This window comes from Giraffa tippelskirchi, chromosome 8 (assembly GCF_054371585.1).
Source record: "Giraffa tippelskirchi isolate mGirTip1 chromosome 8, T2T-mGirTip1v1.2.pri, whole genome shotgun sequence".
Classification (NCBI taxonomy): domain Eukaryota; kingdom Metazoa; phylum Chordata; class Mammalia; order Artiodactyla; family Giraffidae; genus Giraffa; species Giraffa tippelskirchi.
Genome location: NC_137282.1, coordinates 104,286,072 through 104,309,374, shown reverse-complemented (window position 1 = coordinate 104,309,374; position 23,303 = coordinate 104,286,072). Strand labels below are relative to the sequence as shown.

At 34.9% G+C, this 23,303-nt stretch overlaps 1 protein-coding gene across 22 annotated transcripts in view; it reads left to right on the top strand.

Annotated features, from left to right (window-relative positions):
• CENPK (centromere protein K) overlaps positions 1-23,303 on the top strand; it is a 58,445-nt gene that overhangs the window by 32,854 nt on the left and 2,288 nt on the right. For 7 of the 22 annotated variants that reach the window (XR_014061737.1, XR_014061739.1, XM_081518326.1 and 4 more), the window contains one exon: positions 247-300. The exons of 2 other annotated variants lie outside the window; for them this stretch is intronic. Coding sequence is in view for 15 of the 20 variants with exons in the window: in XM_081518326.1 (XP_081374452.1) it covers positions 247-300 (54 nt within the window). In the remaining 5 variants the exon portion in view is untranslated. Of the gene's footprint in view, positions 1-182; positions 301-3,503; positions 4,910-9,908; positions 9,955-23,303 lie in introns of those variants that run through there. 13 more of the 22 variants (XR_014061738.1, XM_081518322.1, XM_081518323.1 and 10 more) reach the window with 5 other exon arrangements.

The window sequence follows — 23,303 nt, the reverse complement described above, 5'->3', positions numbered from 1 at the left end:
TCCCTGTCTTAGAGATTGTTTCAGTTGTATTTTTATGAACCTTAATGTTTAGTACAACAGGTTGTTTTCTTTCAGAATTCTTTTAAAGTCATCTCATTTTAAATGTTTGGTTTTAGTATATCTTGTATCATTGCAATTGAGAGATATTAATTTAAAAAATTTTTTAAATTTTTAATTAATAGTCTAATAGCCTGCCATTGTCAGAACTGAAATTTTAATTCCTTATTATTCACACTTCCCTCAAAGAAAAACATTCAAGAATCAACTGCACAGCTGATAACACTGCATGAAATGTTAGAGGTAAGTGTTTTGTGTAGTTGTTTTGTCTTGAAGATTTGTCTTGATTAGTGATTTATGGACAAATATACACAAACTTGGGGCTTCCCAGGTGGCTCAATTGTAAAGAATCCACCTGCCAATGAAGGAGATGAGTGTTTGATCCCTGAACAGGGAAGATCGCCTGGAGGAGGAAATGGCAACCCTCTCCAGTATTCTTGCCTGAAAAATTCCAATGGACAGAGGAGCCTGACCGGCCACAGTGTATGGGGATCGCAAAGAGTTGGATGCAACTGAGTGACTAAGTACAGGCACATACTCAGGTTTGAAAAAGAAAAAATGCTGCTCTAGTTTTTAAGGTATACATCAAATTTTATTATATATATTAATTTATCTTTAGTATAAAATTAGTTTCTATTTTCTGTGTAGTAATAAAGAATATTTTTTAAGAGAAGATGAAACTAAAATCTTACCTTAATCGTATTCCAGATTATTACTTTAAGAAAATTTTTATGATGTTATGTGGTATCTAGCCTTTGTTGTTATGTAATCTATACATGCTTTCTCTGCCTGACATTTACTCTTTTTTTTTTTACAAATATCTTTGATCCTTAAAAAAGGTTTTTGAACTTTGGCCAAGTTATCAACTTTATTAAATACTTTAGATCTTGATATGACAACCTATTGCAAATTGGGTGAACAGGAAGGTAGATGGTCTATGAAGAGTTGTTTAACAATTAATGTGGCTTTTTAGATCTTGATATGACAACCTATTGCAAATTGGGTGAACAGGAAGGTAGATGGTCTGTGAAGAGTTGTTTAACAATTAATGTGGCTTTTTAAAATAATTGATAAGTTTAGAATAAAGTGATTTCAGAAAACTTGCTTCATAGTGATTTTATGAAAAGTCTTTGTCTAGTTAAAGTCTTTATATAGCTAAGTGTTTTTGAATACTAAAGTCTTTATCTAGCTAAGTGGTTTTGGTACCTCTACCTTCCTGTTCACCCAATATGCAATAGGTCATCATATCAAGATCTGAAGTATTTAATATAGTTGATAATTTGGCCAAAGTTCAAAAACTTTTTTTAAGGATCAAAGATATTTGTAACAACAACAAAAAAGTAAATATCAGGCAGAGAAAGCATGTACCTTTGATACCTCAGGATATCTTAATATAGAATATTATTACTTTGAAAAAAAAAAAGAATATTATTACTTTGAAAAGCAAAATACAAGTATTTTTTATATTGTAATTTGAATCTTTCAGCATATTCCAATTGACTCAATTTATACTGAAACTAAAACTACCATTTCTCATGGATGACTTGACTTTTTTTAAAATAAAGATTGTCACATATGTGGCAAATATTGACAGTTAACTTGGAAATATGTGTGTAATTTTTGAATAGTGTACTATGGAATACCATGTAAAGTTTAGATTTAGGAACCATTACATACCAAGGCTTATAATATCAATGATAATTGTAAACTAAATTTATACTGCCATTCAATGAAAAGTAAAATAATATATACATATTCATTTTAAAGTAGAATTTTTAACATTTAATTATTTCTGGCATCTACTAGGATTTTGATTGATATTATATTATGTAGCAATGAAAAGTAAGATTTTAAATTACATTAAAACGTGAGCAAATTGCTCACATTGGGAAACATGCTCTAAAATGGGAATAATATCTTATTCTCTTATGATCATACCTAAAAGAAATGAGGCCAACAGCTTTTTTCTCCAGGATGTGGTTCTTGAAATAACTAAAGTTAGGGAATTCCCTGGCGGCCTGGTGGTTAGTTAGCATTCTGGGTTTTCACTGCCACAGTCCATGTTCAGTCCCTGGTTGAGGAACTGATATTCTGCACTGTCACAGCCAAAAAAAAAAAAAAAGAATTAGCTAAAATTTATGACAGGTGAAATTTTACTTTAAGAATTGGAATAATGTTAAAAAACAAGAATTGAGGTGTTGATATTATCATGAGATCTGGTTGAGATGAGAACTTAATAGTTTAATTATATTTCTATGACACTTTTACTGTTGTTAGCTCTTAAGTCACATCCGACTCTTATATGACCCCATGGACTATAGCCCGCCAGGCTCCTTTGTACATGGGATTTTCCAGCAAGAATACTGCAGTGGGTTGCCATTTTCTTCTCCAGGGGATCTTCCCGACACAGGGATCGAACCCACGTCTGCTGCGTTGCACACAGATTCTTTACCGCTATGGTATAAATTTTATTTTTCCTTTTCTGTGTTTCTTAAAATAATATCTTTTAGTTAAAACTTTGGCATGGCAGTTCAAAGATATAGATTCTAATCCATTATCTTTTACTAATTATGTACCCCTTGAGGAACCTTTTAACGCTTATGAATCCTGGTTTTGTAATTTTTGAAGGCACTTTATGGGAGCTGAGGAGGTAGAGTAATAATTGATACATATTTAACATTTTTTATTAAATCTCATAGAACATTAATGTTCAAATATTTAATGTGTGCTTCGTACAAAACTTTTCTAATGCCCTGAATCTGAGAAAGATGGGTCATTCTCAGTGCATATTAGCATCTTTCTTGAGCCTATTTAACCACAGGACCCTGTTACTCCATGCTAAGAGCATTGTTAGGGAGAACAATTTCATGGAATGTAGTTCAAGAAATGTTAGTCTTATATAATTTACTACAGGTATTGAAAACTTCTCTATATCCTTAGTGAAGAGATCAAAGATGTTTAAGATAATTTGAAGGAAATAATGATGATAGAATTTTTGTTTTGAAGGTTTATCAGATGAATAAGTGGCTTTGAGTGGAGGGGGAAGGTTGATGTTTTCTCTTTCCCTGAAATATTAAGACATGTATGCAATTTTTCGAACTTTGTTTCTCAAGTTGAAGAAATGGTTATAACCAAATTTCTAACATAAACCAATTATTAATCTTGAGAGAAGTGGGAGAATTATAAATGCTTTTTAACAAGTTTTTAGGAAATGTTTTAAAAATTCAGGTGCAAAGATTCATTTTAAAGCTATTTCCATTCAGTAATATTTGTAGCTTCTTTAAAAAGAGAATCAACTATTTAATACATAGAAATTATGATTAAACAATTATTCAAAGACAAAAGAGATCAACATTCTTTGGTAAAAAAAAAAAAAACTGTTTTAATATATCTGTATCAATTTTTTTTTCCAAGTAAGACATATCTTGAATGATGTTCTTTCCCAGATTCTTTTAAATAGATTATTTGGTGTTCCACATGACCCGTATGTCAAAATTAGTGATTCTTTTTGGCCACCTTATATTGAGCTGCTCCTGCGTAATGGAATTGCCTTGAGACATCCAGAAGATCCAACTCGAATAAGATTAGAAGCCTTCCATCAGTAAAAAGATGGTGTTTTTTTCACACAGTATATAAAGAATCTTGTCATTCAAGGATAATGGAAACACTGAATATTACTTGGATAAAAAACATTATTTGCTAATCAAAGCACATAACATAGTCCATTTTCCTTTCATGCTTAAAATGACTCACGCTGCCATCTACTATTCATTTAAAAATGATAGTTTCATAGTCAGTCAATGCTTTTGTGTTTTCAACTGAGTTGAAAAGAATATAAGTAAAAAACATTTATAATGCTTTAAAATATACCTTACTTCTGCAGTATTCTTAGGAAAATTCTTTGTTAATTATATTCCTAATGTAATGTTTTTCTTTTAAAATATATGCCAGTTAATTTTATGCATTTTGAGTTCTATTTGGTGGTTACATCCTTTAAATTTATAAATTATGGTGAAAGGCCATAATTTGCTGGAGGTTAAAAAACTGACAGTATCTTAATGTATAATGTAGCATAATTTTTAAGTATATATACATCTGTTCCATGTATACTACAATATTTCTAGGTTTGTTAAAAATTGGAATATTAATAATGAGTAAAGGTAGCATGAAAGCTATTTTAATGTGTATTATATTATAAGTGATATATATATATTAAACCTTTCTTGATTCTGTTAATTATTACTAACGATATTGTGTTCATAAAATTTTGTTAATTCTCTGTGACTTTTCTGTAAATAAAATTCTCATTTAAAATTCTCTAGCTTTTTTGGGGATGTGGCATGATATTTTAATAAGTAGACTTTTTCATAGGTAGAAAAGTGACAATATAATTAAAATACATATAAGGTAAACTAGAGAATTCCAAACACTTTTTGTATCATTAGTTTTCAGAGTGGACTTGGTGTATATTTTTATTTTTGAAATTCATTTCTACTGCATTGTATTATTCAAGTTTCTTATTTACCTTGAATACTAAATCTCTCTTAAAACAGGCAAAAACTTCCAAGTATACCATGTCCCTTTTGTAGAAAATACAAATACTGTTATATTTTAGAAAACTTGTAAGTTCTTTTTTGGGAAGATGACATACAAAAATACCTTCCTAGAATACTCTAGTTGAGATTCAAAGGAATGAGCAACTTACTATTCCTTGAAGTTACTAGAAAAAGGAAAAATGGTGCTGGCAGTATAAGTTTGACAGTATTTCTACAGAGCAGATAATACTCTTGTCTGTGAACTTCTTTCTCTGTGTTGCAAATTACAGAAATAAATAGATAAAAGCAGTAAACAATTTGATGATTTATTTGATAAGTCTTGATTTCACATTTATTACATTGGATCTTTTTACTACAGCATCTTTTGTAAAATTTTTTTTATATATAATTTAATTTATTTGTTACTTTTGGCTGTACTGAGTCTTCATTGCTGTGTGGGCTTTTCTCTAGTTGCAGCAAGTGAGGGCTACTCTCTAGTTGTGGTGCACAGGCTTCTCATTGAGATGGCTTCTCTTCTTGCCAAGCATGGGCTCTAGGGTGCATGGGCTTGTGTAAAGTTTTAAAGAAGACTGATGATTGCATCCTACTTTTTAATTTGCTAACCCAGCCTTCTTATATAGCACAGTTTTTTGCCCACTTTTCATCTCGTTCATAAACAAAGTAAATTACAGTAGAATTAGTCTTGATTTGTACCCCGTCTAAGCTTACAGGCTTGAAAGTTTTTTTTGTTGTTGTTCTTTTTGTGTGTGTGTGTGGTTTTGAGTATGTTGGAGAAAATGTTTCAGTTTTTGAGAACCTGTATGTCGGGGCCATCACTATGGATCCCAGGAACATTAAGAGGGTAATGAGTATTATGAATAACTGTTCTCATAAATGTAATAAATTAGATGAACTGGACCAATTCTATGAAAGACACAACCTACTAAAACTCACACAAGGAAAAATCGCCACTTTGCCTAAGCCTATATATTAAAGAAATTGAATCAATAATTATTAAACTTTCAAAACAGAAAACATCAGACCCAAATGGTTTCACTGGTGAATTCTATCAAATATTTGAGAAGAAAATGATGACAATTCTGTACAATCTGTTCCAAAAAATGGAAGCTTATTCTTTCTATGAGGCTGGCATTACCCTAATACCAAAACCAGACATTACATTATCCTAATACTAAAATCAAAGACTTTTTAAGAAAGGGCAACTACAGATATCTTTTATAGGCACAAACATCCTCAACAAAATAATCAAATTCAACAATATATTACGAAGAATTATGCACCACAGCCAAGTGGTATTTATTCCAAATATTCAAGACTGGTTCAACATTCAAATATCAATTAATGTAACCCATCATATTAACAAAATAGAAAACAGAAAAATCATATGATGACACCAATAGATTTTAAAAAGCTATATGACAGAATCAAATACCTATTCATGATGAAAGCCCTCAGCAAGCTAGGAATAGAAACTTCCTTAGCTTGATGAACATCCACAATCTTGTACATTATTGCTTATTCTTTAAAAAAAAATTACAGAAAACATACAGCTATCATGCTCAATGGTGAGAAACCACATGCTTTTTCTCTAAGATCAGAAACAAGGGAAGAATATGTCCTCTCACCAGGGCTATTCAGCATTGTACTGGAAGTTGAATAAATTTATATGGAAAGACAAAAGGCCCAGAATATCAGCCATAATGAAGAACAATGTGGAAGAACTGACAGCAACCGTTTCACTATAAATCTGTAGTAATCAATATTGTGAAGTTGGTGCAAAATCAGATAATGGATCACTGGAACAGAATAGAGAGCTCAGAAGTAGACCCATACAAATGCGCTCACCTAATCTTTGACAGAGGAAAGGCAATCCAATGGAGAAAGCTCTGTCTTTTTCAACAAATGGTGATAGAACTGTACGTGCACGTGCAAAGAAAAAAGAAAACGGCACTGCTATAGTGTCGTTACACCTTTAAATTAACTCAAAATGAATTATAGACCTAAATATAAAATGCACAGCTACAAAACTTCTAGAAAATAATATAAAATCTAGTGTGACTTAGAGTTTGGTGAAGACTTCTTAAAAAATTGACAAGCTGGATTTTGTTAAAACTTTTTGTTCAATAAAAACACTCTTAAAGTGGAAAAAAATAAACAGATTAGGAAAAAATGTTTGCAGAACACATATATCAAAAAGATAAAAGAACTCACCAAAATATAGAAAACAGTAAGAACAAGCATCCCAATTAAAAAGGGCAAAATGTCTAAACTGACACCTGTCCAAACAAGATAAACAGATAGCAAGTAAGCAGATGAAAAGATTTCCACGTTGTATGTCATCAAGAAAATGCAAATTGAAAAACAATGAGATACCACTAAACACCCATCAAAATGACCAAATGCTGACAGTGTGGAGCAGCAGGAACTCATTTATTGCTGGTGGGGATGCAATATACAGTCATTCGGAAATAAATGTACTAAGCATACTCTTCCTATACAATCCACCAATTATGCTTCTTGGTATTTACCCAAATGAGTTGAAAACTTACGTTCACACAAAATCTTGCACACCAATGAGTTTAGCAGCCTTTTTCATGATTATCAAAAATTGGAAGCAATCCAGATGTTCTTCAATAGTTGAATGGACAAATCATGGGACATCCATACAATGGATTATTCAGATATGAAAAGAAATGAACTATCACGCCACAAAAAAGGATGAAGGAAACTTAAATGCATATTCCTAAGTGAAAGGAGCCAATCTGAAAAGTCTGTATACTGTATGATTCCAGCTGTATGATATTCTGGAAAAGGCAAAAATAGGAAGACAGTTGAAAGATCATAGATTGTGGTTTTAGGGAATTGGTAGTGGGTAGGGCAGGAGGGGTGGGATGAATAGGTGGATTACAGGGGCTTTTCAGGGGAGTGAAACTATTCTTTATGATAACTGTATTGGTGGATACATAACATTATGCATTTATTAAAACCCATAGAACTATACAATACAAAAAATGAATCCTGATGTAAATTATGCACTTCAGTTAATAATAATGTATCAATATTAATTCATCAGTTGTAACAAGTGTAACACCAAATATAAGATGTTGAAGATAGTGGAAACTATGGGCAAAGGAAAAGGTAGTAATGGGAACTGAGGAATTGGAGAAAAATTTTTCTTACTGATTTAAAAAAATAAACATGAAGAAATGGTTTGTGGTGTTCTGATGGATGTTATTGCCTCCGCATGAAACATCTACAACTCTTTAGCCATTCTGTAACCATTTGGAGAGCTGCCATGGAAAAATCTGGCATATTTAGTGTGGCAGTATCTCAAAAAGTAACAAATCCTGATGTTATTTAACCAGATAATTGACCATAGAGCTGCCATACTAGGGAGCATGATTTACAAGAAAATACATTTTCCTTCTGAGGCAGATTTTTTTTGTTGTTTTTTGAAACTGAAGACATTCTACCAATGTAACCAAACCATCAAATGGAACTTTAACTTGCTGAAATTAATTTTATGAAACAATCTGACAAAGACTTTAAAATGGGTATTTTGAGGTTGCTGGGAGAAATTAATTTTTTCCATTTAAAAAGGGCTAGACATTGTAATACAAAAATAGGAACAAATGAGACATTTGCTATAAATAAGAATTAATTGTATATGATTAAATATAATGAGTTAAATACAAATTCTACAAGTAGGATAAACTCTTGATTGGATAGAGTTAAAGATTGAATTAGTTAATTGAAAGATAATTTGAAGAATTCATCCAGAAAAATTAAAAAAAAATTTTGAAGAGCAGATTAAAAAGAGAACAAATTGAGGCACTTCGACATAGAAGTTCCTGTTGGAAAGAATAGCAGGAATGATAGATAAGCAATATTTGAATAGATAATAGCTGAAAACTTTATGCAGAAGAACTGAAAGCCTCAGAAAAATGTACACTGAATACTGTGCAAAATAAACCACACTGTGAAACAGTTTAATAAAGCTGTAAAATATCAAAGAGAAAGAATTTTCAAAGATACTAGAGAGAAAAGATAGTTTACAAAGACAAAAATAGCAATTATTCATTTGCAAAAATAAAAGGGCTGAGGGGGTCTCTGTATGGTTTCTTTTATCAGAACACTCAGCCCATTTATGAGTGTTTTATCCTCATGACCTAAGCATCTCCCCAAAGCCCCACCTCCTAATACAGTCGCATCAGGCCTTAGGATTTCCAGAAGTTGGGAGCGATCAACTGAATTGAAAGTTGTTGGGAATTCAAGTGAGAACTAAAAAATCAACCACAAAATTTGTCTACATGTATGTCCAGCAGCAGCAACAGCATGTCCAAAAAAATCATTATTTAGACTGCACTGAGTTCTCTTGTTTGAAGCCCAAAGTACTTACTCATTAAATTACATAACTTATTGCAGTCCATCTGTAACTTTAATGAGGGGAAGAACCTTGCCTTTTATTTTTGTACTCTCGCTCTCTGCACAGTGCTGAAGAGTAGGCAGTTGTTATTGGCACATCAGGGTCTTTGCTGTTGTTGTTCAGTTGCTAAGTCATGTTGGACTCTGCGACCTCATAAACTGCAGCACACCAGGCTTCGCTGTCCTTCACTATCTCCTAGAGTTTGTCAAACTCATGTCCATTGAGTCAGTGATGCTATCTAACCATCTCATCCTCTGTCGTCCCTTTCTCTTGCCCCCAGTCTTTCCCGGAATCAAGGCCTTTGCTGTTAGCTCAGTGATATTCTTTGACTTTTTCTTCTCCGTTCTGAATGATAGATATTTGTATAATACAGTTAAAAGTAATTGGTTATACGCACCCTTTTCTTAGCAAGTTAAAAAAAAAAATCCTGCAATTGATCTCATACTCAATAAGTTAAATAAAGAAAGAAAGGTTAAAGTGAAATTATTTTTTGTCACTATCTATAGTAAAAAGTTTTGGATATAAGGACTGAAATTATAAAGTAAAACACAATACATGAATTTTAGTGAGCTTTGCTCACCCATAGTGTATCATTATATTGTTGGTTACAAATTTAAAATATTTTTGAAATTGCCAGGTAAATGGTAACAACAAATCACAGTAATCTTTTTTCCTTTTTTATAAAGTTGCAAATTTTTTCAAGTATACAGAGATTAAAATTAATACATACCCATGTACACTCAATACCCTGAATTAGTAGCTATTAACATTTTGTGATAATTCAAGTTGTTTTGCTTTTCAAACAGAATTTTATAGATTTAGTTGATGGTCACTTTGTGCTCCTTAATTCCATCCTTTTTCTCTCCTAGGTAAGTATGATCCCTGAGAAACTATGTTCTTCCTCTGCATACTTTGGTAAGTTTGAGGCATATATTTAGTGTTAAAAATATTTATAATTAAAGCTTTACATACATATAGTCGTATATCTACATCCTATCCCAATTTGAATCATAATGTATCCTATTGCAGTATTTCAACTTAGTGTTATATAATTTATCCATGTTGATGTGTGTGGATTTAGTCCATCATTTAACTGCTATATAATACTCCAATGTAGAAATAGATTACAGCTTTTTTTTCCCCCTATTGATAGCCGTTTTGGTTATTTCCATTTATTCACTGCTACAAATAATGTTCCCTTACTTATTAATGTAGATGCTCATCTGCAAGAATTTCTTAAGGTTATGTATTTAAAAATGAAATGGCTGGGTCAAAAATGCACATCTTCTGGATTAGATATTGCCAAATTTGCTCTTTGTGGTGTTTGCACCTAATTTATGCTTCCATCAACAATAGATGTTACCTCACACCAATCAGAATGACCATCATGAAAAAGTCTACAAACAATAAATGCTAGAGAGTGTTGAGAAAAGGGAACACTCCTACACTGTTGGTGAGAATGTAAATTAGTACAGCCACTATGGAGAACAGCCTGGAAGTTCCTTAAAACTCTAAAAATAGAGCTACCATATCATCCTGCAGTCCCACTCCTGGGCATATATCTGAAGAAAACTATAATTCAGAAGGTCATGCATCCCATCGTTTTTTGCAGCATTATTTGCAATATTTAAGACACAAAAGCAACCTAAATGTCTATTGACAGATGAATGGATAAAGAAAACATGGTGTGTGTGTGTGTGTGTGTGTGTATAAAAAAACATATCTACAATGGAATACTACTCAACCATTAAAAAGAATGAAATAATGCCATCTGTAGTAACATGGATGGACTTGGAGATTATTATACTAAGTGAAGTTAGACAGATGAAGACAAATATCATACAATATCATTTATATGTGGAATCTAAAAAAAGAGATGCAAATGAACTTATTTATAAAACAGAAATAGACTCACAGACATAGAGAATGAATTTATGTTTATCAAGGGGGAGTGTAAGGGGGAGGGATAGATTGGGAGTTTGGGATTGACATATATATACTGCTATTTAAAACAGGTAACCAACAAGGATGAACTGTGTAGCATTAGGAGCTCTGCTCAATATTCTGTGATAACCTAAATGGGAATAGAACTTGAAAAAAGAATAGATACATGTACACGTATAACTGAATCATCTGAAACTAACACAACATTGTTACTCAACTGTACTCCAGTATAAAATAAAACATTTTTAAAAATAATAAATAATTTTTTAAAAAGAGAAAAAAAACCCAAATATTACATGTCCAGTTTGCCCAGTCCTCCCAAACACTTGATATTATCAAACTGTAACATTTTTGACACTCTGATGAAAGAAACATTTCCATTTCTATGATTGCTAGCAAGATTGAGCATTTCATTACCCATTTATTGGTCCTCAGGTTTTTTCTCCTGCTACTTTCCTGTTTATACCATTTAAAATTTTTTTTGATCTGTCCCTTATAGATTTGTGGGAGTTCGTTCAATATTCTTGATATTTATTATGCTTCAGTAATATTGCTACAGTTTTTCTCCCACTTTCTGGTTTATACCTTTTTTAATGTTTTCAAATTTTTCATTAATAGGTTTAAACTTACTTTTTCCTTTATGGTTTGAGCTTTTGCACATTACTTAAGAAATCCTATAATAGTCTTTCAAAGATTCAGTTCAGTTCAGTTGCTCAGTCGTGTCCGACTCTTTGCGACCCCATGAACCGCAGCACGCCAGGCCTCCCTGTCCATCACCAACTCCCGGAGTTCATCCAAACCCATGTCCATTGAGTCGGTGATGCCATCCAACCATCTCATCCTCTGTCGTCCCCTTCTCCTCCCGCCCTCAATCTTTCCCAGCAGCAGGGTCTTTTCAAATGTGTCAGCTCTTTGCATCAGGTGGCCAAAGTATTAGAGTTTCAGCTTCAACATCAGTCCTTCCAATGAACACCCAGGACTGATCTCCTTTAGGATGGACTGGTTGGATCTCCTTGCAGTCCAAGGAACTCTCAAGAGACTTCTACAACACCACAGTTCAAAAGCATCAATTCTTCGGCGCTCAGCTTTCTTTATAGTCCAACTCTCACATCCATACATGACCACTGGAAAAACCATAACCTTGACTAGATGGACCTTTGTTGGCAAAGTAATGTCTCTGCTTTTTAATATACTGTCTAGGTTGGTCATAACTTTCCTTCCAAGGAGTAAGCGTCTTTTAATTTCATGGCTGCAATCACCATCTGCAGTGATTTTGGAGCCCAGAAAAATAAAGTCAGCCACTGTTTCCACTGTTTCCCCATCTATTTGCCATGAAGTGATGGGATGGGATGCCATGATCTTAGTTTTCTGAATGTTGAGCTTTAAGCCAACTTTTTCACTCTCCTCTTTCACTTTCATCAAGAGGCCCTCTAGTTCTTCACTTTCTGCCATAAGGGTGGTGTAGCAGCAGCATCTGCATATCAGGTTATTGATATTTCTCCCAGTAATCTTGATTCCAGCTTGTGCTTCCTCCAGCCCAGTGTTTCTCATGATGTACTCTGCATATAAGTTAAATAAGCAGGGTGACAATATACAGCCTTGACGGACTCCTTTTCCTATTTGGAACCAGTCTGTTGTTCCATGTCTAGTTCTAACTGTTGCTTCCTGACCTGCATACAGGTTTCTCAAGAGGCAGGTCAGGTGGTCTGGTATTCCCATCTCTTTCAAAATTTTCCACAGTTTATTGTGATCCATACAGTCAAAGGCTTTGGCATAGTCAATAAAGCAGAAGTAGATGTTTTTCTGGAATTCTCTTGCTTTTTTGATGATCCATTGGATGTTGGCAATTTGATCTCTGGTTCCTCTGCCTTTTCTAAGACCAGCTTGAAGATCTGGAAGTTCACGGTTCACGTATTGCTGAAGCCTGGCTTGGAGAATTTTGAGCATTAATTTACTAGTGTGTGAGATTCAAAGATTAGAAGATATTTATTTTAACTATGTCAAATTCAAATCCAGTCCTATTGAAAGAATAAAATGTTTTGCATAGAATGTGTATGGAATCTGGTTTTAATGTCTGTGAGGTAAATTTAAAACTCATCATCTTTAGAGATAGTCACCTGCTTCAATTTAGTAATTTCAAACAAGCATAAAATCAGAATTCTTCATCTCATTTTTTTCTGAAAATACAAGAAAGCACTGTAACTTTAAGACATGGCTTGATTTTTAACTAAAACAATTTAATTTATATGCTAATAATATATTAATAAACTACCTTACAATTTTTATTACCCTTAAAATTCCCTTGGTCCCTCTTCTGTGACTCTCAATCTCTTCTACCTTTTTTTTTCAGTCTCTGAAATAAGTACACACATGTGAATGCAGGACTGTGTATCTATATATGTGTGTGTGCACAAGTTTCTTCCTCTCCCATATTTCCATTCATTTCATCTTTGATTTCCTGCAAGTGTCCATTCATTTACATTTAATTAGATTTTTAAAACTGCTAGCAAAGATATTTTCAGGTAGGGAGATTGCTATCAATTCCACTTTGCCCATAATCTTTTTTTTTTAATTTTTTAATTAATTATTTACTATTATTTTGAAAGCCAAGGTGTCTCCCACTTAGAAGTGAGTGCTTTGTATGCACTCTTTTTATATTCCTTTCCACTATGGTTTATCACAGGATATTGAATTTAGTTCCCTGTTCTATGTAGTATCGGAGAAGGCAATGGCACCCCACTCCAGTACTCTTGCCTGGAAAACCCCATGGATGGAGGAGCCTGGTAGGCTGCAGTCCATGGGGTCGCTAGGAGTCGGATACGACTGAGCGACTTCACTTTCACTTTTCACTTTCTTGCATTGGAGAAGGAAATGGCAACCCACTCCAGTGTTCTTGCCTGGAGAATCCCAGGGACGGGGGAGCCTGTTGGGCTGCCATCTGTGGGGTCACGCAGAGTCGGACACGACTGAATCGACTTAGCAGTAGCAGTCTATGTAGTATGACCATATTGTTTATCCATTCTACATATAATAGTTTGCATTTGCCAAACTCCAAATTCCCATTCCATCTCTCCTCTGCCCCGATTCCTCTGACATTTTTTATTTTTATTTTTTTTAGTTTATTTTCTATTTTTTAACTCTACAATATTGTATTTGTTTTGCCATACATTGACATGGATCCACCATCGGTGTACATGTTTTCCCCTTCCATCCTCCGTCATTTTAAAATGAAACAGCGAAAAGAGAAAGAAAGCTGGAGCAAAAACTTAGGGTCTAAGAGTAGAGGATTGTTCATTATAAAAATTTTAAAGAATTTCTGTTGCAACTTAAATTCATTCAGGATTTGATTTAAATTTGTTACATATAATTCAACTAAAAAATAATGTCTGGGTAGTGCACTAAAGCATTTCCATGCTAATGGAAGTGGTGTGTATAGTATTTGGAGGGCAAAATATTAATACAGTGTTTACGTTGCAAGATGAGGAATGCATGTGCGCTTAGTCACGTCCAGCTCTTTGGGACTTAGGGGCTGTAGCCTCCCAGGCTCCTCTGGCCATGGGATTCTCCAGGCAAGAATACTAGAGTGGGTAGCTATTCCAGTCTCCAGGGGATCTTCCTGATCCAGGGATGGTACCTGGGTCTCCTGCATTGCAGGGAAATTCTTTACTAGCCCTGCCACCAGGGAAGCCTGATAAGAAATGAGGAGGAACCAATAGATTAAAAGAGTTACATGGTTACATGGGCAGCTTCTTTTTGTGAAAATACATCAGGATAACACTTTCATCAAGATATATTTATGTACTTTTCTCTATAAATATTCTGCTTCATTAAAAAGTTCTTTAAAAAGGAGACATAAGAGATCAATGTAATGCAATGTATAGATCTGATTCCAATAAGTTTTTTAAGCCTTTATTTGCAATTGAGAAAATCTAGTACTTAATGAAATTAAGGGATTGTTGTTTTAAGTCAATAATGTAGTAGTGGCTATTTTTTTAGTCCTTATATTTTATATTTTAGAAATACAGTAAATATTTAATGAATGAAATGAGATGTTATTTGAGTTTGGCTGTAAGGTAATCTAGTGGGGTGGAACCAGTAATAGGAAAAGTGGACATGATTTGATACTTGTTAAAACTGGATAATGGATACATTGGGATTTATTGTACTATTTTTCTGCTTTTGAATGTGTTTGAATTTTCTATCATACAGTGAAAATGTACACACATACACACAGAGTTAAACTGAGAATTCATCATTTCTTATGCTGATAATTTTTTACCCGTATTCTTGCTATTTTTCTTAAGTCATTTGGAGGATAGGATAGGAATCACTTAGAAATTTTTCATTACTCTGTTTAGACGCAGGATGGCACTCTTTGAATAAGTAATTAGCCAAAGTCCACTTCTCATTGAATAAGCTCCTTTCCTTTACAGTATTGCTGTTTCCTAAGGCAGTTTGTCTTAGGTGAGAGTAAAAACTTTTCAGTCAGCTTATAGACGTGATTACTACCCATACCTTAACTTTAAATTTTCTCTGCTGGCTGTGTCTACTACCAGGTTTTGAAAAATTAAGGGTAAGTTTCAACTACTATTTCAAAAGTGGTTTGATGCAAAGCCAGCTCTATGCCCACTCTTATTTTTAGTATTTACAGTTATTGCTAAGAGATTAGCCAATTTGTATTCAGTTCAGTTCAGTCACTCAGTCGTGTCCAACTCTTTGCGACCCCATGGACTGCCAACTTGTATATTTTAATGCAAATATCTATCTATATCTATATATCTCCATATAAATCATCTTTATTTAAAACTGTCAGTTCCAACCTCCGGTCATGTTTCTACATTTTAAATGGAATTGAGCCAGATATTACTGATTAAGGTCAAGATGCAAACTATTGATTGTGGACAGATGCTTTCCCCTTTCCGTCCTCAAAGAAGAATAGAAATAACTGTATTCTTGGATGTTCTGTCTGATTCATGCCTTCTTTAGCCAACTATTCATGTATTCACCAGAAGTATTACACCTACTACCTCCGGTGTAGGAAGAAAAAAAAAAAAATCAAATGAGCAATAGTGTTAACAGAAGCTTGAAACTTAAGAGCTGGTATTCAGAAACGCCCTCCTCCCCATCCCCTTCCCTCCGGTCCAATTCCCCTTTCTGGTTCTGGCCATCGGAAATTGACTTGGCATTAACAGCAAACTGGAATTTCGAGGCGTCAATTCCCAGCCGGCCCCCCCCCCCGAACCCCCCCTCCGGAAAGTCTTAAACCTCTCCCTACCCTCCTCTCAACGGTAGAGACAGATAAATGATGCAGCAGATTACACCGCTGAAAGGCAACATTTGTCCTGAGCTATTTTCACATTTTTTCCTGTTTCCGATTTGTGTGCCAGACTTTGTTTGCTTTCTTAGGACATGGAAAACATATTTGGGCATTTCACTCACAGTTTAATGCCAGTGGCTTTTCCCCAGCAAATGAAAGTGAAAGTGCTACGTTGTAGCCTTGTTTTATCCTTAAAGTGTGGACGGGCAGCTGGTGTGTATGGAGTTGGTGGGGGAGGGGTTGGATTGGGAAACTTGAAGAACCAGTTTTCAGGTTTTGTTTGTTTATCTTGAGATAGCAGGAGGGTATCTGCCCCCTCCCCCGACTCTGAGGTCTGACTTGGGATTTATTTTCGTTAGGGCAGTCATTGAAGTTTCATTCAATATACTGTCTTTAAAATATATGCTTGTAGCTTTCCCCGGTTGCACTTTAAAACACCATCCAGTCTCACCCTCATCTGGAAATAATGCAAGCTTCTCTCTCTTCCCCCGCTCTCTCTCCTCCCCCACCTCTTTTTTTTTTTTTTTTTCTTTTAAAGCCCCACATAACCTGAAGTCAGTAATCAGATGGAAAATGTGCTGGTCTTAGTTTATTTTAGTCTGCTTTCCCTTTTGTTGGCAATTTTGCTTGTTGAGGTATATTAAGGGGGAGAAAAGCTCCCACACAGGCATTTTGTGCACTTGTAGCTACCGAGTCTTGAAATCTGCCACTGATTGATGTTTACTATAGTTTCCTCAGAGACACTGTTTATGTGAAACTTTTAACATTGTTGCGTGGACTTTAAAAAAATACACGAAGAAGGGTACCAGAGATCTTAACAGTGACATTAGTTCATCTAAAGCCATTCATCCTCCCTCCCCCTTGCCTTTTCCAAGAAACTACTAATCACAAACCAAGCTAGAATTTCTAAAAGAGGTTAGAGAAAACGAGGCGGAGTGGGGAAGGGGATTGAAGTTAGAAGGGCCAGAATTTCTCTCATTCACAGGGTGGAAAAGTTGACATTGTCTAAACCCTTCTGAATGGCTGGTAGTTGGTTACCCCGATTGTACCTCTACCTCCCCTCCCCCTCCACGTGACGACCCAGGACACATGCGCACCCGACGCAGCCCGGCACATCTGCAGACTGACGTCAGTGTGCTCTGCCTCTGAGGAAAAGCTGCCAAAATTTTCTACTGCTGCAATTCAAGTTGGCTGGGGGCCGGTAGTGAGATCTAGGGCTACTTCAACAAAACTTTGCTGCCCTTCCTGCTCTTCTTGTCTTCTTTTCTCCTGATACCTTTTGATGCTCTTCACATGTTATTTGCATAGCAAAGGCACTAAGCTGTCCAGGAAGAGAGGGCACCACTTCCACCCCCAATAAGTCTTTTTTTTTTTTCCTTCCTTCCTTTCTTTTTTTTTCTTTCCTTTTTTTTTTTTTTTGGAGGGAGGGGGTGCGGGAGAGAAAGGGGGTTTGCAAAGGCAGCATCTCAGGATGATAGCCTGGATGTATTGAAGGCATCTTTTTTTCTGCCAAATCGGAAAGTCCGTTCTCTAAAGCCCGGGTTAGCCAGACTATAGGGTTTTATTCTGGCTGCAGAATAACTAACTCACTGCTGTGGCTTTGCAAAGGGGGGCAGAAAAAAAAGAGGAGAGGGAGTACGTGAGTCGTCCAGTGCAATCTCTATTGTTTGAAACTTACTTTTTATCAGAATTTGAAGATGAAAACGGTAAGGAAGAGTTCACAATATTCAATGAAACCGTTTTTTTTTTAAATTAAAACTTGTGCTTTGCTTGTCTTCCGAATAACGCGTAGAAAACTTTTTTTCTGTGTGTGTTTTTTTTTCTTTTTCTTCTTTTTTTTTTTTTTTTTAATGGCAATGAGTGAGCTTGACTGAACTCATTTTACAGATAGAAATCTTTTAACTCCAGACTAGTCGGGGGTTGGAGAATTCTGGGTCTTGCAAATATTTTATGATGCAAAAAGAAATATATGTTTATTATACAAATAGACATGTTTTGTGAAGTATGACTTGATTATGATTTTTGTGGTCTTTAATCACCAAATAGTAATTGGGAAAGTAATAATGATGTGATTTTAATCTGATTTTCAGTTCTTAAAAAAAGACCTGCATTTTACAGTTTCAAGTCAGTGTCTTAAGTAGTCAGACAAGTGCATATTTTTATGCCTGGGCTCAGAGGGCAGAATTAATGTGCTAGCTATAGTCCCGATATTCTAGATATGTTAAGCTCTTAATAGGTTAATCAAAGAGATGGAAACGTGTGTTTTTGATTTACTTTTGGCCACTTGGGACATGGTAGGCTCGTAACCCTCTGGAGCCTTGAATATCGGGATATGTCCGTGTATATGGTATATGGGATCAAAGTTCAGAGACTGGAGAGGGGATTGTGCTGGAGGGGTTATTGGAAAGCTTCCTTCAGATAATGTTTACTATAATTCCTGTCTTTGGTAATTTCTTTCCTTGTTGTAGTGGAAGCAAAGAGAGGGAGAGAGTGAGAAAGCGCACTGAGAGGGAACAAGAGAGTGAGTTTCTTACTCTTGTTTTTATTTGAGCTGCCGGTGCAACGCGTTTGGGCCAAATGCCAACTGTCTGGGTCACACGCGTTTTATCCAAATAGATTTAGCGCTGCTGTCTGGAAATGGGCTGCTGAATGTTAACTTTAGGATCAACTCAACCAGGGTAGCTCAGACTGTTACCCTCTGTCTGGGTGAAGTGGGGTGGGGGTGGGGGGTGGGGGGGCAATAATGAGGGAGGTGTGCAGAATGAGGGAGGAAAGGGGAAACTGAACTATTGCTTGGAACTTTAAAAAAACACACTGGAGTGTGATTTTCAACATACTCTTTTATGTTCAAATTTCTTGGACAATTTTTTTCTTTCCTTTTTTAGGTTATGTTGATTAGACTGAAACTTAGATATGTGAATGACAGCTCACAAAATTCATGACAGGAAAATAAATGTTTAACATAAGACTGATGTAGTTGAAAGGAAATTGAGAAAATTAATTTTGGAGATAATTGTTTTCCTGTGTTTCACTGAAGTGGTAGCTGCAATTCCAGTTTATATTAATTTAGTGTTTATATGTGATCATTGGTATTTTAGATTTTTGAAGAATAGCTATAGAGGCAAATTAGCTGATTTCAAACAAATCAACTTCATTCAATTTCTTACAAATGGCAGCAAATGAAATCTGTGTTGTGGTATTGATATTTTTGTGATTCTCAAGGGCAAAACTCTCTAACCTCAAGACTTGAAATACTTTAATACTTTTCATGTCTGAGCCATTGCATGTAAGGTTAATTCTTACTGTTGTCTATTCTTACTACTTCCTCTTCATTTCCTTAGCAACCATTAGTAGCTGCTGGTGCTTTGGGATGGTCCTCTATGCCAAATCTTATGCTGTGTGTGACTTTTGTGAGAGAATAAAGAGAGTTAACATATTAAGAGAGTTGATAGCACATTCTCTGGAACATTTCTGGGGAGAAAAGTAAAAGGTGGAAGAAGTGGATAGCTTTCTTGGTTCTACCAAAGGATTATCAACATTTTGAGCTAATGTCAAGAGAAAAAGGTGTTTCTGTTTTTCAGGAGAGAAATTATAATACAGATAACATATTTAACTTGCCATCTGGAAAAAACAGTTGGGCACTATATGTAATTTGGGGCTTGATTTTCATAGAATAATATTGTGTATCTTTGCTTTTGGCTCGTTTGCTTTTCTTGTTAGGTAAGTTTTAAGTCTCCTTAACTACACCTTTCCTTGGAAAGCAGTCTCACAAAATTTATAAATGACCTGTAAACTTTTGTATTTCAAGCCTTATCATATAATGGTGGTGGTTTTGTTGCTAAGTTGTGTCTGACTCTTGTGACCCCATGGACTGCAGCCCACCAGGCTCCTCTGTCCATGGGATTTCCCAGGCAAGAATACTGGAGTGGGTCACCATTTCCTTCGCCAAGGATCATCCTGACCCAGGGATCAAATCCGTGTCTCCTACATTGCAGGTGGATTCTTTGCTAATTGAGCCACCAGGGTAGCTAAATATTTGTTGAATGAATAATTGGAAAATGAAATGAGAAGTTAATTTTCACATATGAAAATTTAAGTACCTGAAGGAAGTGTAGTATTATTGCTTCCTCTGTGAAGATAAAATCAGCTTTAAAAAAATAATCAGAATTAAGATGGATGAAAGAAGTCAAGAAGGATGTTATATGTGTTCTTTAGCTCCATAATGATAGTTCTCGAGAGGAAATTATTACCTTGGCTACTCCTAGATCATTTGAGTAGGAAGTACAGATGATAGAGGAAAAAGACAAGTAAGTACCCTTCAACCAGGGTGGACTGGTGAGGAAATCAGTAAAGTTTAAGTTGTTTAAAATTATTTCTACTTAGTGTCGCTTTGATTGATGGAAGCAGGTAAACGATCCCTTAACTCTACTGATTGGTGCATTTGTCTTAGGGGAAAAAGTCTATGTAAAATCAATGTAAAATGGAAGTTTTGATTCTGTTTTCAAATTAAAGTAGTTGTAAGTCCAGTTATCATGACCTAAATTCTTTACTGTTCGCTCTAATAGATAATACGACCTAGTTAATTCCATCATCATATCCAACTGTTCCACATTCTTAAGGGAAGGAGGAACATGAAACTCCTTGAAGGAAGGCCTTTCAAAAGTGATGAGTCAAATATTGAGGAGAAGGGGACTAATATTTAACTATTAAAGTGAAGCATGTGGACACTTTACATCATATATAATCTAATCTCTCAGCAAGTCTTTGTAAGGTAGCTATCATAATCATGTTTTTATAGGTGAGGAAACATCTATTAGAGCTAAGTAACTTGCAGTCAAAACAGGACTCAACCTTTTGTATTTTCCACAGCATAATGTGTCTGCTGTCCAATGTTAAGGACATTATGCTTTTTGGATAATTATGTACTATTTTAATATTAATCTGAATTTTGGAAACTATATCTGGAAAAGTTAGTACCTATATATATTTGCTTATGATGTCCAGATTAAATTCTCCAGTAGGTGTCAGAAAGTAAGTTCAGCTGTTCATTTTTATTGTATAGGTGACTAAGAGTGGTTAGATGTATTAGATGTTGTTGACTTTAATTGAACTTGAGCCCACTCATTTACTTATTATTAAGTTTCTTCACTGTCACTGGAAGCTTGAAGAATGTGAGGAGGGGGGAAGGAATGAGAATGGAGAACAGGAAGAGCAGGAAATTTCTCAAGGGAAAAAAACAGTTGTTTCCTAAACCTGGCTCATTATAAGTTTGTCATTTTTAGAGCATAGGAAAATAGGAAAAAAAGGATAAATATGATTCAATACAAATCTATCATCACTTACTAGAAATTAACTCAAATATGTTTATTATATACTCCTCTTTAAAGGTAGGTTAAAGTATATGAGGGTCACACTTAATGTCAGATATTTTTATGCCCAACACTCAAGTAATCTGAAAAAAAAAAATAACCAACAATGAAGAGTAAATGTTCATGAAGCAACAGTTAAGCAGTTGGAGACTGAACATAAACAGGCTGGGAATCAAGATAACTGGATTATTTTCTTTACTGTTGACTTCGCATAACTCAGGTTTGAGCTGCAAGTCCACATATATAAGACTTTTTTTTCAATAATAATACTATAGTACTACACTATGGTTGATTAGTTGAACCTATTATGGAGAAGGTGCATATGTAGAGAGCCGCCTGTAGTTTATAATTCACATTTTTGCAGAAACTGCGTACTGCCCGCTCACACGTTATTCAAGGGTCAGTTGTGTTGTTATTGAATGATGGTGTGATTTAATATCTTTATAGATTTTTGCCTGAGAAAGAATATATAGTACCTGTTGTTTTGCCTAAATCACTGTAGAAGAAATTTTGAGATAAAACAGTTATTGTGTACCAAGTTGCTTAAAATTTCACGTTAATTAACATCATTTATGAATATTTAGTTTGATACTGGTCATATGCAATTTCTACTGAAAATTTAAGTTAGAGTAATTTAAAATGGAAATGTGATACAGTAGAAAGAATTTAGACTTTATAACCAGATAATCTTATATATGACTTTGTGCCCTGCTGTTTTCGAATTATGTGGCCACTATGAGCTTCAACTTCTTTATCTGTAAATTAGCGGCTGTATTAGTTATCCATTGGTGCAAAAATTATCACCATAAACTTAGCAGCTTAAAGAACTCACATTTATTAACAGTATCTGTGAGTCAGGAGCCTGGGCATGGCTTACTCTGTCTTGTGCCTCAGAGTCTCTCAAGAGGCTATAGTTAAAGTGTTGGCAAGGACTAAGGGCACCACATAACACTTGAGTGGAGAAGGATATGCTTATAAGCTCACATAGTCAGGATTTAGTTCCTTGCAAGCTATAGCATCGAGGGCTGTATTTCCTAGCTAGTGGCTGTCTGAAGTCTGCTCTTAGTTCCTTGCCATGTGAGCCTCTCCATATGGCAGCTTGTTTTGTCAAAGTCCAGTAAGGGAGTCTACCGTTAAGATGGAAGCCAGAATCTTTTGTAATCTAATCATGGAAGTCACATCCTCTCACCGTTGAGGTATTATATTAGTTAGGATCAAATTACTCCAAGGAAGGAGGTTATAGAATGGCATGGGTATTAGGAGGCAAGATCACTGGGGCCATTCCTCACACAGGGGTAATAATACCTACCTTACAAGATTGTAATGAATATTAAAAGAAGTAACATATATTTAAAGTTCTCTTTGTTTTTAAGCCTGACCTTAAACTACCTTTCTGGATAGTACCTGTCTTCTGCATAGTAACCAAACTTACTATCATTACTAATAATATTTTCCATTTTTTCTTGCCATCTTTGTGGAATCTGTTTCTTTAATTTGTAATGATTGCCCCCAGAAACTTGACTTGTCAAATTCTGTTCATCTTCCAGGGTATATCTCAAATGTTCTTTTTTTTCATAACCTTTACTTCACCTATCTTTCTTTGACTCAGAAGTCATCCCCTTCATCTGATCTCT